Source organism: Phodopus roborovskii, unplaced genomic scaffold (genome assembly GCF_943737965.1).
Source record: "Phodopus roborovskii unplaced genomic scaffold, PHOROB, whole genome shotgun sequence".
Lineage (NCBI taxonomy): Eukaryota > Metazoa > Chordata > Mammalia > Rodentia > Cricetidae > Phodopus > Phodopus roborovskii.
In genome coordinates, this window is record NW_026126407.1 from 28,045,603 (window position 1) to 28,059,574 (window position 13,972).

Below are 13,972 nucleotides of genomic sequence, written 5' to 3' on the forward strand. Positions count from 1 at the left end.
TGCCTGCCACTGGGTCTGACAACATAAGCTGGATCCCAGACACCCACACAGTTGGAAAGAACTGATTCCTGAAAGTTGTCCCCTAACCCCCATATGCAAGCCATGGGCCCCACCCCATTAATAAATAAAGTATATTCTTTTAACGGTTGCAGAACATAGGAGCAGAATATCAACAGAGGGAAGACAGCACTGCCAGAGGTGTGGCACAAATTAAAGCAAACCTGGATACAGTGTAAGGACATGTGCATAGGCTTCCAGCAGCTGCGGTCATTAGACACTTCAGTATAAGCACAGATACAGCTGTCAGCAGCACAGGTGTCCACAGGGTCTTCTGGGGGCACCTTTAAAGGTGTCCCTCCTCTTTGACTAAAGCCAGACGCAGACGCCAGAGTGTCAGTAGAGGAAAAATGACACACCTGGGAGAAACCAGGTGGGTTCCCAGAGTATACATACTTTCCATAAGAGGTGTCTTTCAACACCAGTTCCGGAGCTCTGTACCAGCGTGTGGCCACGTAATCTGTGTAGACGTCCCCAGGAGCCGCTAGTGTCCTTGCAAACCCAAAATCACAGAGCTTAGTAATTCCTGACTGGGAGACTAAAATATTTTCAGGCTTTATATCTCGATGGATAATCTAAAAAACAAACAGAAAATGTGATATATTAAAAGTTTCATTTTATACAGAATCAAAAACTATTCAGAGAGAAGTCCAGCTCACAGCTAAGACAGTGAAGGCATTTCCTAATCATGGGTAAAATAGTTACACATTCTCCATCCATCATTTCCAAATGAAATGAAGCCAACACAGACACTGAAAGGGTAAACCTGTTGCAGAATATTACTTTAACTATGTAAAGGTGTGTTACATTTGTTTGTGCTGCATTTATTTATGTAAAGATGTGTTGCTGTTTTACCTTGCCTGCCTAAGGCACCTGATTGGTTTAATAAAAAGTGGGACAGCCAATAATTGAGCAGGAGAGGGACAGGCCGGATTGCCAGACAGATGTTTAGATGCTGAGTGCTACTTATCATACACCAGCTGATGGACTTTTAGTTTGTTACTAGTTCAGGCTTTATGAATAATATTACTGTCAATGGCTTTATTTATTTTGGTGGTGATGGTTGTTTTAAAGAAACTACAACTGGGCAGTGTTGGTGTATGCCAACACTCAGCACTCAGGAGGCAGAGGCAGGCAGATCTCTGTGAGTTTGAGTCCAGTCTGGTCTACAGAGCTAGTTCCAGAGAAACAATCTTGAAAAACCAAAAAGAAAGGGAGAGAGGGAGAGATGGAGGGAGGGAAGGAAAGAGGGAAGGAGGAAACTGACAAGCTGTTTTCCAGAGACAGTATCATTTTGGTTTTTTGGTAGAACTTCAGCAAGTGACAGGGCCGGCCACCTGATCATCATGAATTCCAGACCAGCCACACCTACTTAGCAGGTGTGTATAGGGTGGGAAGATAAGCCCAGAGAGTGATGGAAAACTCTGATTTCTATAATTGCCACATTATTTTAAATATCCCACTCTCAACAAAAACTTAGGGGGTATGTTAACAAACAAAACAAAACAAAACAAAAAAGAAAAAAAGGACCCGGAAACAGAGCACTCTAACTCAGTAGATGTTTTTCCAAGAAGCCAGCACTATACTTGCTGAACAACCTTTAAATACGTTTACTTATTTATTCCTTTTTGTTAGCATGTATAGATAGTACTTGAATAAAATAGTCTCATTATGACAGTCTTTTGTTTTCTGAGACAGGGTCTTGCTTAAGTGCTGGCTGTCCTGAAACTCACTATACAAACCAGACTGAGGTCTGCCTGCCTCTGCTTCTGGAGCACTGGGATTAAAGGAGAGCATCACTGTCCCTCCTGACCTTTCTTTTAAAATATTTATAGATTTTTGTTAATTTTGTGTGCACATGTGTGTGTACTTGTGCTCTGGAAAAAAACTCTGTTCAGGACAACTGTGCAACCATATCTCCTCCTCCCTGACTTACTGCCACTCTCCTAAGTCCCTTACTCAGGTTGACCTCCCTCTTACAGTAGCAGACTGTGTACACTTTTCCCCTCTAATGAATTCCTAGCTACATTTCAATCCAACTTACTTTACCTCATCCTCAAACTTTTGCTGTTTGGCCCACACTCCCTGCTGACACCATCCATGCCTTGCATTTTCAATTTGCCTGGAGTGTGTGGAGAGAACACATTCTATCTACAGCCTATTTGATATTCTATTTTATTTTTTTTCTTTTTGGTTTTTCAAGACATTTTTCTGTGCAGCCCTGGCTGTCCTGGAACTTGCTCTGTAGACCAAGCTAGCCTCGAACTCAGAGATCCATCTGCTTCTGCCTCCTGAGTGCTGGGATTAAAGGCATACACCATCACTGCCCAGCAGGTTATTTGGTATTTTAAAGTCAGTGGGGGTAAGGTCATGTTATTTTACAGACAAGAAAGGGAAGCTTAAGAAGGTTAAGTCTCAAAGACTTTTGTGATGATGGCCTGAAGCAAAGGCAGACAGATCTCTGTGAGTTTGAGGCCAGCCTGGTCTGCCCAATGAGTTGTAGGACAGTCAGAACTATGTGAGAGACCCTGTCTTAACAAATAAATAAAACAAAGACTGTTAAATCTCCAGGATATGAAATCATGTTGGTTTTCAGAGATTACTTGTGGCGAAAACACTGCTTAGTGTGATTTCAAAAACTGTAAATATAGCACTGCTGGTCTTGCAACAATCCTCCTGCCTCGGCCTGAGTCCGAGTGTATACCTCATGCCTAGCTCTATACACTCCTGATGATCTCATAACTGCCTTCTGTTAGGTCTAGCTGGCAAGGACATTACCACATGAACTATCACAATATTTTTCAAAGCCATGAAATATGTGGTATTATTAGCAAATCAAAGCAGTAGAAGCCATCAGAGAAATTCTGGAGGATATAGCTGTACCGGTACCAACTGCTTAACAAAATGATCTCTGAAATGCAAGACGATGGCTCACACTATGATCCTAGTACTCTGAAGCCTAAGGCAGACAGAAAGACCTGAAACTTGAGGTTGGCCTGGGATATATACTAAGTTTGGCATTAGCCTGGGCTACCCATTGAGGACCTTGTTTCAAAAAACAAAGGATTTTATTACTTTTTCCTAGATACATAATTTATTGCTATTTCCTGACTATATGTATTTTCCAGAAAGTATAGTCATCTGACAAAAAATAAAGTGTCACAAAAAACTGCTGAGCTAGGCTGGGCTTTGGTGGTATAAACCTTTAATCCCAGCATTTAGGAGACAGAGGCAGAAGGTTCTCTATGAGTTCAAGGCCAATCTGGCCTACACAGCAGGTGTCAGGATAGCAGTATGACAAAGACCATGTCTCAAAAAACCTGAAGAGCTACATTACTACTTAAATACTACTGAAGTCAGTACTAAAATCAGTTGAGCTTTTTTCTCCTTGATTATTTTACAGGTTTAGTGATGACACTTTGCTCTGCTGTCTTCCTCTAAAGGCATCCACTGACTTGCCATTCCCTTACCACCTCCTGACCCTAAATCTCCCTTCATTTAAAGGAATCTCCCATGAAAGCACAGCTCTGACTTTCAACATTTTGATGCATTTTTCCAGAGATGTTCTTCGGTTCAGTGGTGATGCCTTTAAACCAAATCGTTGATACTCTTTTAGCATCTGCCACTGATTGGATATGAAGTATCCCCTCAAAAAGGCTCATTGAAAGGAATATCCCTGCTGCTGCTGCCTTTGGAGGTGGCTCAGGAAACTTCAGGAAGAAGTCTAGCTAGAAGTGGGTCACCAGGGCATATACTTGAGGGAATATACCTTGTCTGGGACCCTTTCTCTTTCTGTTCCTTGTCTACCATGAGACAAGCACACTGTTCCATGCTCCTACAGCCATGATGCTTGAAGAGAATTATGGGCTGAAACCTCTGAAATCACAAGGCAAAACAATAATTCCTCCCTTTAAATTATTCTCACAGCTGTTTTGGTCACAGCTATTGGAAAATTAACAGTACCTCAGACTCAGTCTACCTCATCATTACAATTACTAAGTACTCAATAAATGCTTTTGGGTTCTGCAAATAAACTGAAAGGCAATATCCCCCTCCTCGTTTTCAGGAAGCTTATTAGTCTTATACACAGAAATATCTTAACCACCTTCATAAAAATAGAACTATTCAAATGGCACTGGTGAGTCATCCCCGTCCCAGCTGGGCTCACTCTGAAGCACTTACATTATTATTGTGAAGATACTCAATTGCTCGGAGAATCTGGAACAGGTACTTTCTCAGTCGCTTACTCTCTAGTCCATGACAGTAATGCTGTAACTCATCTAAGACTGTGTGGTCAATAAATTCAAATACCAAATGAATTTTCTTTTTTTGTCTAAAAACTTCAATCAGATTGACCAGGTTTTCATGACGAAATTGCTATTAACAAAAGAAACAAGAGTTTTAAGTAAAATTCTTTCAAACAGCAATTCATTCAAACACCTATATAATTTTGAAAGGAAACAGGAACAGTTTCAGATTCTTTTCATTCAACAGAAATGTCTTAAGTGATCTGGCACATTCTTAATGTATCAAATTTACTGTAAGCAATTTCTTGCTCTCTGTAGAGAAAGGGGAGACATGTCATCTGATTATTAAAATAATTTAGAACTAATATACCACAATGTAATGAGAAATGTTTTGCTATTTTTTAATTTGGTTTGTGCTTAACATGTGAAATTTAAAAGGACTTCATGGGCCAGGAGTGGTGGCATGAATCTTTAATGCCAGAACTTGGAAGGTAGTGGCAGGCCAAACTCTTGAGTTTAAAGCCAGCCTAGTCTACATAGGGAGTTCCAGGGTAGGCAGAGCTACAGAGAGAGACCTGGTCTTAAAACAAATAAAAATCAATAAATAAAATAAAATGGACCTTGTTTTATGTTTGTTACTTTTGTAATTATTGTTCTTTGACTTTTCAGAGACAAGGGATTGCTATGTATCCCAGGTTAGACCAGAACTCACAACTTTTCTGCTTCAGCTTCTGGAGTGCTGGATGCTGGGATTAAATGAGAAATGCTGGATTAAAGATATATGCAGCCACATTCAACTGAACTTGGGATCTTCTCACATGCTGAGAGGAATGTATCAGGCCCCTAAGGTCCTCATATTTTCCAATGAGCACTGATTTTTACATTTTAAGACATTTATGTATAAGTGTTGTCTACATGTATATATGTGTATCATATATACATGGCACTCAGAGGTCAGAAGAGGATGATGTTGGGTTGCCTGGAACTGGAGTTAAGGATGGTTGTGAACCACCATGTGGGTGCTGGGGAGCAAACCTGGGTCTTCTACAAGAGCAGTAAAAGCTCTTAACCACCGAGCCACCTCTTCAGGCCAAGCATAGACTTCAACATCATTAAGCATGTGCTACACAACTTATCCTCTAATTTTGTAGAAAATAAAACTAGGCAGTTCCAGCACTTAGTAGGCAGAGGCAGGCAGATCTCTGTGAGTTTGAGGCCAGCCTGATCTACAAAATTACACAGAGAAACCTTGGCTCAAAAAATAAAAAAAAAAAATGTACAGAATAAACCATAAGTTCTAGGGCCTATTTATGAATACATTTCATAAACAAAAGAATAACAAAATGTTTTAACAACCTTCAAATATGTGAAATAATTTGTAACCTTAGAAACAACATAAATATGCAAATTTATGATATTTTTATTCGCTGACGATTCTACAATTCTATTAAACAACAAAACGCTCGTCTCAGCTACTTGGAAGGCTGAGACAGGCAGATAAGTGAGATCTTCTTTTCATACAAACAAAAATAAGTAATTTAAAAACAGAACAAAAATCCTTTCTGTACTCATATCAGCCATGGTCAACAATAATTTTAAGGAATTGGGAAAATGGCTTAGTGAGAAAGTGCTTGATATGCACACATGAGAACCTGAGTTCAATCTCCAGCAACCACAGATAAGCCAGACATAGCAGTGGGTGCCTGTAACTAGCTCTGAGTGAGGAGGGTAGATGGAGGGGGGAGCTCACTGCTTGGCCATTCCTACCTCAAATGATGCTTCATATTCCGTGTCAAAGACAGGTAAGAGTGATAAGAGGCAAACACCCAACATGACCTCTGACATCCAGATACAGGAGCAAAACAGTGGAGGCAGTAAGGAGCTAACAAAAACAGTAGGGGACTTCTTTTTTAATGTATTCAATTATATGTTTTTCTATTACTAGATAACCTTTCCACAGCTGTTCTAACTGTTCTGTCAGTAATTTAATCAGATTTTACCATAAAAATTTAGTTAAAGTTGAATTATTTGGGCAATTATTTTAGGTTAAGGCTATTAACAAATGCAAGAAACCTCTTATTAGATTATGTTAAATTGAAAAGTGGTATGTGGTGGCACGTGCCTACACTCCCAGGACTCCAAAATCTGAAGCAGAATGAGGAAGACTTTGAGGTCAGCTTGAACTACACATTGAGTTCCAGGCTAACCTGGACTATGCAATAAAATTTTGTGTAAAAAGAAGGGGCCTGGAGGGATGAAACAGCAATTAAAATAACTGGCTGATCTTCTAGAGGACTCTAATTCTTTTAGATTTATTTATTTTACTACTTTATGTGTGTGAGTTTACCTTCATATATTTTTGTACACCAGATGCATGCCTGGTGCCCAGAGAGGTCAGAAGAGAAAATCAAATCCCACCATCTGGCCTCTAGGAATCCAACCCAGGTCCTCTGGAAGAGCAACAATTATTCTTAACAGCTGAGTCAACTCTCAGGCCCCTAAGGCTCTGGTCCTGAACCCTTGCTCACAGCTCTCTAACTCCAGTTCTAGGTAATATGATACCCTCTTCTGGCCTTTGTGGGCACTGCACCAACATGGTATAAACATACAGGTGAATCACCTATACACATATAATGAAAATCTTTTAAGTCAAAACAATATTTTATCCAGGTGGTAATGGTGCACACCTTTAATCCCAGCACCTGGAAGACAGAGGTAGGTGGATCTCTGAATTCAAAGTCAGCTTGGTCTACAAACTGAGTTCCAGGACAGTCAGGGCTGCTAAACAAAGAAACCCTGTCTTGAAAAACCAAACAACCAACCAAAACAAAAAATGTTTTAAAGGCAGAGAGAGGGAAGTAGCTGGGACATTCCACACTAAGTCAGTAAGAGTACTTTAAGGGTCTTATTAATGATGTCGCAGGCCTTTAATTCCAACACTCATGAAGCAGAGGTAGGCAGATCTCTCTCTGTTAATTAGATGTTAGTCTGTTCTACATAGGAAGTTCCAGGGCAGTTAGGACTATATAGTGAGACCTTGTTTTTAAAAACAACAAAAGAAATAAAGTCTCTTAAAATAATTTGCATATACCAGACCTGGTACCACATGCCTTTAATCTCAGCATTCAGTAGGCAGAGACAGGCAGATCAGTGAGTTTGAGGCTAGCCTGGTCTACACAGCAAACTCCAAAACATCCAGGGATACATAGTAAAACCTTGTCTCAAATCATAAGTTATCCAGGGATACATAGTAAAACCTTGTCTCAAATACATAAGTTACTTGCCTATAGTTACAATAACAAAACATGTTTTCAAGTTCATCTCCATAGTCATTATTGGTTAATTTTATAAGATTATTAAACAGGGCTGGAGCTAGTGCTCAGTTGGTGGAGCATATACAAAGCACTGAGGGTGACCCCTAGCACCACATAAAACTGGGTGCTAGGTGGTTCAAAGAGTAAATGCACTTGCTGTGAAGCCTGACAATCTGAGTTCAATTCTTGAGCCATTAGCCTGTGTCCTCTACATGTGTGCTGTAGTTGTGCATGCGCATACACAATAAATGGTAAGATGTAATTAAAAAAAACCAGGCATGGTGTAATCTCAGCACTAGGGAGGTAAAGGCAGAAGGCTCAGAAATTCAAAGACATTATTTCCTAATTTGATTTCTCACTTAAGGAGCACAAATTGCCTGACAGTGTTGTTTCATTTCATTAGGCAGGGACTGGTGTCTCTCTTTTTAAAAAAAAATGTCTTTACTAGCTTTTAATTATCCTTTGTACAGTCTAGAAATATATCAGTTCCAACTGTCCATAGGTGTTAGCATAGTATTCTATGTAGAAGCGAACTGGTTTATATACCTAATACAGATAAAAAGAAAAATGCTGGTGGGGGGGAGGGGATGACGCACACCTTTGATCCCAGCACTCGGGAGGCAGAGGCTGACAGATCTGAGTTTGAGACCAACCTGGTCCACAGAGTTCCAGGACAGCCAGGGTTATACAGAGAAACCCTGTCTTGAAAACCCAAAAGGAAAAAGAAAGAAAATGCTTATTTTGTACCAAATAAAGATGGGCATGAGTACCTGTACTCTTCATATATAAAACATCTGAACTCTACTGTCAAGGTGAGAACTCTAAAGCACCTAGACTCCAGTAAAATAGAACATCTTTATTAGGACCCAGTCCCCAAGGAATGTTCATACTCTTCACTCCTCAGTTCTTTGTGCAAGTAGACCTATCACACCTGATCTCTCTTGATATTGTTTGTAGAAGCCTAATAGTCTTTAGTTAAATATTTCTGTCATCCCCAAGTCCACATTTCCAAAACTGAACTAGTTCTCAAATTCTCTTCCAAGTTAAACCAACTGCAGCATTCTCTAGACTTCAAGGACACCTCCAACTTCTTTCTATATGTCATTTACACTGCTGAAGTCTAAATAAGATCTCATGATATTAGCAGGAATCCTGAATTAAATTCTCATCAGACCCCTTTAGGTTTCAGTCTTCTAACACACTTTATAGAGCACTGGTGATTAATACTTAGCAGGGATTCTTTACAATTAACTCAAATCTTTACTTTCCATCTCTTAAAAAAATCAGGTTTGTACTTTTGAGACAGGGTATCCCAAGCTGGCTTGGAACTCAATATATAGCAGAGGATGACATACACTCAGTTTTATGTGGTTCTGGGGATCAAAACCAGAGAGAGCTTCATGCAAGCTTGGCTGGTACTCTACCAACTGAATTACTACAAATCAAGCCCCCAAATCTGAGTTTTGACTTCTTAGCCTAAAACAATTTAAAATCGACTTCCAATTTACTGCACTAATCACACCTCTTTCTAATTCTATACAAGAAACTCAGAAACTCATAGACACGTATCTGTTCTTTTCCTTTTCACTCTTGCTGTCTGTTTTAGTCTTTCTGAGCATATGCTGTTCCCATCCCCCTAACCTGGAACTCAGTAATAGCTCTACTTTACCCAAATGCTACAGATCCTTCAAGGCCAAGAACATACCATATTTTCTGCATGAAACCTACCCCGCCAAACAGAGTTTTGTGGTACTTAATATTAACCATTAAAAAACAAAACAAAAAACCCTTGTGGGTATGAGGTTATGCACACAAACCAGCAGGTGTCCCTGGAGGCCAGAAAGAGCTAGCATTCCAGGAAGCTTCTAGCCTCCTCAGGTGAGTCATGAGAAATGTTCTAGTCCTCTACAAGAGCAATAAGTGCTCTTAACCACAAAGCATGAGTCACTCTTACTCAGGATTATTTTTACATACCCTCCGGCCCAGTTATAAGTCATTAAGGAACAGATTTTTACTTCTTTCTAGTCTTAGCTTCTTCCACAATCCCTTCTGTAAAGCGGACCATTATAAGTATTATATTTGAATAGTTTTGAATGTCTTTGCAATATTATAATTCTGTTATACAGAAGCACACAGCTCGTTTATCACTAAAAAAAATTACAAACTGTAGACAATGAGGATTTCTCTATGAAGGTCTTGGTATATCTGTTAATGGAAATGTTCTTTCATCTATTTTATTTTTACTTTATAACAATTTCTCCTTTAATCGCAGTACTTGGGAGGCAAAGACAGATGTAGCTCTGTGAGTTCGAGGCCTGCCTGGTCTACAAAGAGAGTGTCAGGACAGGATCCAAAGCTACACAGAGAAATCATGTCTCAAAAAAACAAACAAACAAAACAAAAAACAAATTTCTCTCTTGACTTACACAATCAGGGCAAAATCCACCCGGTGTTGTGATGAAGCCTGTAAACTTCAGCACCGGAAAAATTAAGTGTTCTAGGCCATCCGGGGCTTCATTGCAAGATGAGTCCCGAGGGGTGTGTGTGTGTATATATATACATACATATATATATACACACATACACACACACACACATATATATATATTAAAAGGCAAAAGAAACAAACCTTTAGAAACTTTATTTCTCTCGTTGCAATTTTGTTGACAGATTTTTCTGGTTTCTCATAGAATATTTTAATGGCCACTATCCGCCCAGTATCCTTATGTTTGCATTTCATGACCGTTCCATAACTTCCCTCTCCCACTTTTCCAAGAGTTTCATACATCTCCATTTTCAAGGCTGGTTTCTGCTTCATAGAAAAAAAAAAAGTTAAAAGTTCACCCTTATAATTTTCAAGCTGGGTTATGTATTCAGATAGAACAAAAACTAGCAGAGCTGGCTATAGCACAGCCTGTTCATGGGAATTCTTAAGTAGTTGGAGAAGCTCCAACTTTCACCAGAACATAGAGGTGTCCTGCATTTATCTAGCATTTTGGGACTTAGAAATTAAAGGGAGGTCTGATTCGCGCTTAATTCAGAAATCCTTTTAGAATACGGTGTTTAGAATGAGGTTCCCTTTCAGATAACAGCAACGACATCGGAAGCCAGGTTAAAAATTCTCACTAACACGGCGGATCTCTTGAGGCTACGGCCCACCAAGCGTGGGAACCCCACTTCGGTACTGCAGTCGCCCACAGGCCCACCCTTCCCTCAAACCCACAGTCTAAGTAAGCAGCCCCGACCCGAGTCGCGCCTCTCGCCGGGCTGTCGACCTAGTCCTGAAAGCTGCCGCCGCATCAACCCATCCTGTAGTCCCGCCTTCCCGGCTCCACTACGTCCCAGCCGGCCATAGGACACCACGCCTCCTTTCCTGGCCAACTTCGCAGGCTCTGGGCGGCCCGCTGCCCCGGCAACGGGGTGGGGGCGGGGCCTGGCCGCGTTCTAACCGCAGTACGCAAGACTGGAAATCGCTGGGGTCCCGACCCGGAAGGGAAAGTGACATGAAGCGGAAGCTAGATGCAAGGGGAGGGGTGCAGGAGCCTCGCGTGCTTGTAGACTACGGGAAGCCGTTTCTGTCGCAGATTGAACGCCCTCTGCGCCTGAGCGTTTTGTCGCCAGGGTGACTGCTGGTCACCTGCTTGTGCCCGGCCCTAAGAGGCTGATTTTCAATAGAGACACGGACCCGAGGAAGCCTTGTGTGACTACAGTTTGCCAACGCTACATTAATATTCCATACACCTGATTGCTACCTCAGCGTCGACATTGATCCTTAAACAGGGAACAAGATGGTTCTTGGGGCAAAGGGTGTAGGTCAGTGGTAAACCACAAACTCAGCATTCGCTACTCATTTCTAACACCAAGTCTTTAACATTTTAGATATTCCTTCGTGTTTTCCAACTACTGGTACTCTTTCTGTTTGAGACAGGGTCTACTTTGTAGCTCTGGCTGGCATAGGATTCACCATATTGACCAGGCTGGCCTTGAATTTCCAAGAGCTCATCTGCCTGCTTTTAAGTGCTGTGCTTAAAGGTATGTGTCACCCTGTCCGGCCCTAGCAGTCGGTCCTTTAAAAAACAACTTTCTCGCTACATATGAAAGGCAAACTTTTTAGGAGAGCAAATAATTCACTGGACTGAGTGTTATGCAAGGACACTTCGGAATGTATATTTAAATAACCCATAAAGATTTTTAAAGGATTACACTTCTAGAGATCCTGATTTAACTGGCATAGTAGTAAAACTAGGTCAACGCGATAGCTCAGAAGGAAAACGCTCTGAAGCCGACGATTTGAGATCAATCCCTTGAGTCTGCTTGGTGGAAAGAGAACTATCTCTGAGAAAAAGGAAGCACATGGAATTTGTCAAAATATTTCATCTTGGAAAAATCCATTTCTAAGCTATAAATTACTAGATAAATTATAAATTACTAGATAAGCAACAGAATACGATTAAAAAAAAGTCTCAAGCATTTAACTGCATATAATCCCACACGTTTGCCTTCCTTCTTAACCATGTGGAAGATTAGGATTGGTATGGCTGGATGGCAAATTAATAATAATAATAAGGCAAGGCACTTGATACCTACGTTGGCTACTCAAAGGGGGTTGAAGGCTAGCCTAGGGAACTTAAGGGAGACTGTGTCACTATTTTTTCCCCGATACAGTATCTCTCCATGGGGCTCAAGGTGGCATGGAATTTGCAGTCCTGTCACCACCTCTGTAGTGCTGAGGTTGTGCTTGTGCACGTATCGTACCCTGCTCAATAAAAATATAAAGGGCCATGTAAGGCCCTGGGGTTCCATCGCATACCTCAACAAGGAGAAAAGAATATTTAACTTTTAACTCAGTCGCATTGTGAGTGCACAGCAGAGGCTAAGGAGCTTAGACCTAACAATCCTCAAGGTTACTTTCTTTATGGTGTGTGTGGTGGTGCGGGGGGGGGGGGGGAGTGGGAGTGGGGTTGAGACATCCTCAGGCTGCCCAGGGTGGCCACCATTCCACTGTCACTGAGGCTATCCTTTCCACTACCTGAATGGTGGGATTAGCAGAATGCACCAAGACAACGGGTTCTCAAGGTTACTTTAAATCAAGACAATTCAGAGTTTGAAGAAATGAGGGGTGAAGACAGTAGCAAACGTAAACTCTTCCTGGTTTCATGGAAATATGGGCAGGAGTGGAGTGGTAGATTCTCATTCCTTTCCTCCTTCTAGAGCTAAGAATTCCGCGTCTACTAAGATGTTTGGTACTCCAGGGTAAGTAGCAAACCCTCACAACTGGAGCTAGAAGCTGAGGGTGGGTATTCTGTGACTCGAAAAAGAGGAGCCTTGAACTGCCGAGCATCATCAACCACTTTCCGGTCTTTTTGCACCCTCCTTGCAATTATCTAAAGCCCGAAATGACTTATCTTAGATTTAACAAATACCTCCCACTCAAGTCTGCAAGATCTCTCTCCGATTTGAATCATTTTTGTAGGTTTCTTTGACGACCAGCAGCCCATTGATATGCTCTAAAGTCACCCCCCACACATACATTTCTTGAGAAGTACAATTATGCCTCAAACGCAGGCAGATTCAGATTCCAATTTCCTTAGTTCTGTGCAGTCTTTAAGGCTGGGACAATCTATTCCATTCTCATTTTCTTATAAACTCTAAAATATGAAAACCCCACTAGCACAAACAGGCTACTGGTCCCAGTGCCCGTGAGCCCATCTCATTTGGGCTGACCTTAGCATTCAAAGCTATTTAAGTCTATCCGATCCTTCAGTACCTGCTCCACGAACCACAGTTGCTAAGTCACTTGAAACAGAAAAATTAAATCCAGATTTTTTTTCGTTCCGTTTTAGACTTAGAACGCAAGCGGCTCCTTCCACAACGTCTCCTTAGGCAAAATCCCTGTACTTGGGACCAAAGCAACAAGGTACATAACCAGAAGTGTCAAGCCCTGAAACTCAACGACCTGCCTCCTTAGACCTAAAACCAAGAGCCAGTCGACACTGTCACGTGACCGGTTCTACTGGCGTCACAGGAACACGTGGTTCTAGATACTTCGCTCCCTCCCCCTCAGGGGTGGATTGTTGACAACGCCGCCAGCGGTCACGTGACCTGACGTCATCCCACCTCCTCTCCCTGAAATCTCAGGCTCCGGATGCGCCCGTCTCTCCCCGTCTGGCCGAACCTGAAACTAGCGACGGGGGGAGAGAGGCGAGGTAGCGTGTGGCCTCCAGCGGCCTCGGGCCTGCCGGGTCCAGCGTGAGCAGGGAGCGGACGCCGCGCAGCTCCCCACAGGAAACCGGCCCGGAAGACGGCCCCTTGCGCCGGCCGGTGCCGCGCGCGCGCCCGCTCGCCCCGCCCCCT

The 13,972-nt window shown here is 41.9% G+C and overlaps 1 protein-coding gene across 7 annotated transcripts in view; it reads right to left on the reverse strand.

Moving 5' to 3' along the window:
- The window catches only part of Cdkl3 (cyclin dependent kinase like 3), a 34,809-nt gene extending 20,956 nt beyond the window's left edge, over positions 1–13,853 (reverse strand). For 3 of the 7 annotated variants that reach the window (XM_051180749.1, XM_051180748.1, XM_051180744.1), the window contains exons 1-4: positions 13,386–13,542; positions 10,248–10,427; positions 4,240–4,434; positions 454–632 (exon numbers count right to left, since the gene is read on the reverse strand). In XM_051180749.1, the coding sequence (XP_051036706.1) occupies positions 454–632; positions 4,240–4,434; positions 10,248–10,412 (539 nt within the window). In that variant the 5' untranslated portion in view covers positions 10,413–10,427; positions 13,386–13,542. Of the gene's footprint in view, positions 1–453; positions 633–4,239; positions 4,435–10,247; positions 10,431–10,863; positions 10,912–13,385; positions 13,544–13,735 lie in introns of those variants that run through there. The other 4 variants (XM_051180745.1, XM_051180746.1, XM_051180747.1 and 1 more) reach the window with 4 other exon arrangements.
- Positions 13,854–13,972: the final 119 nt, after the last annotated feature.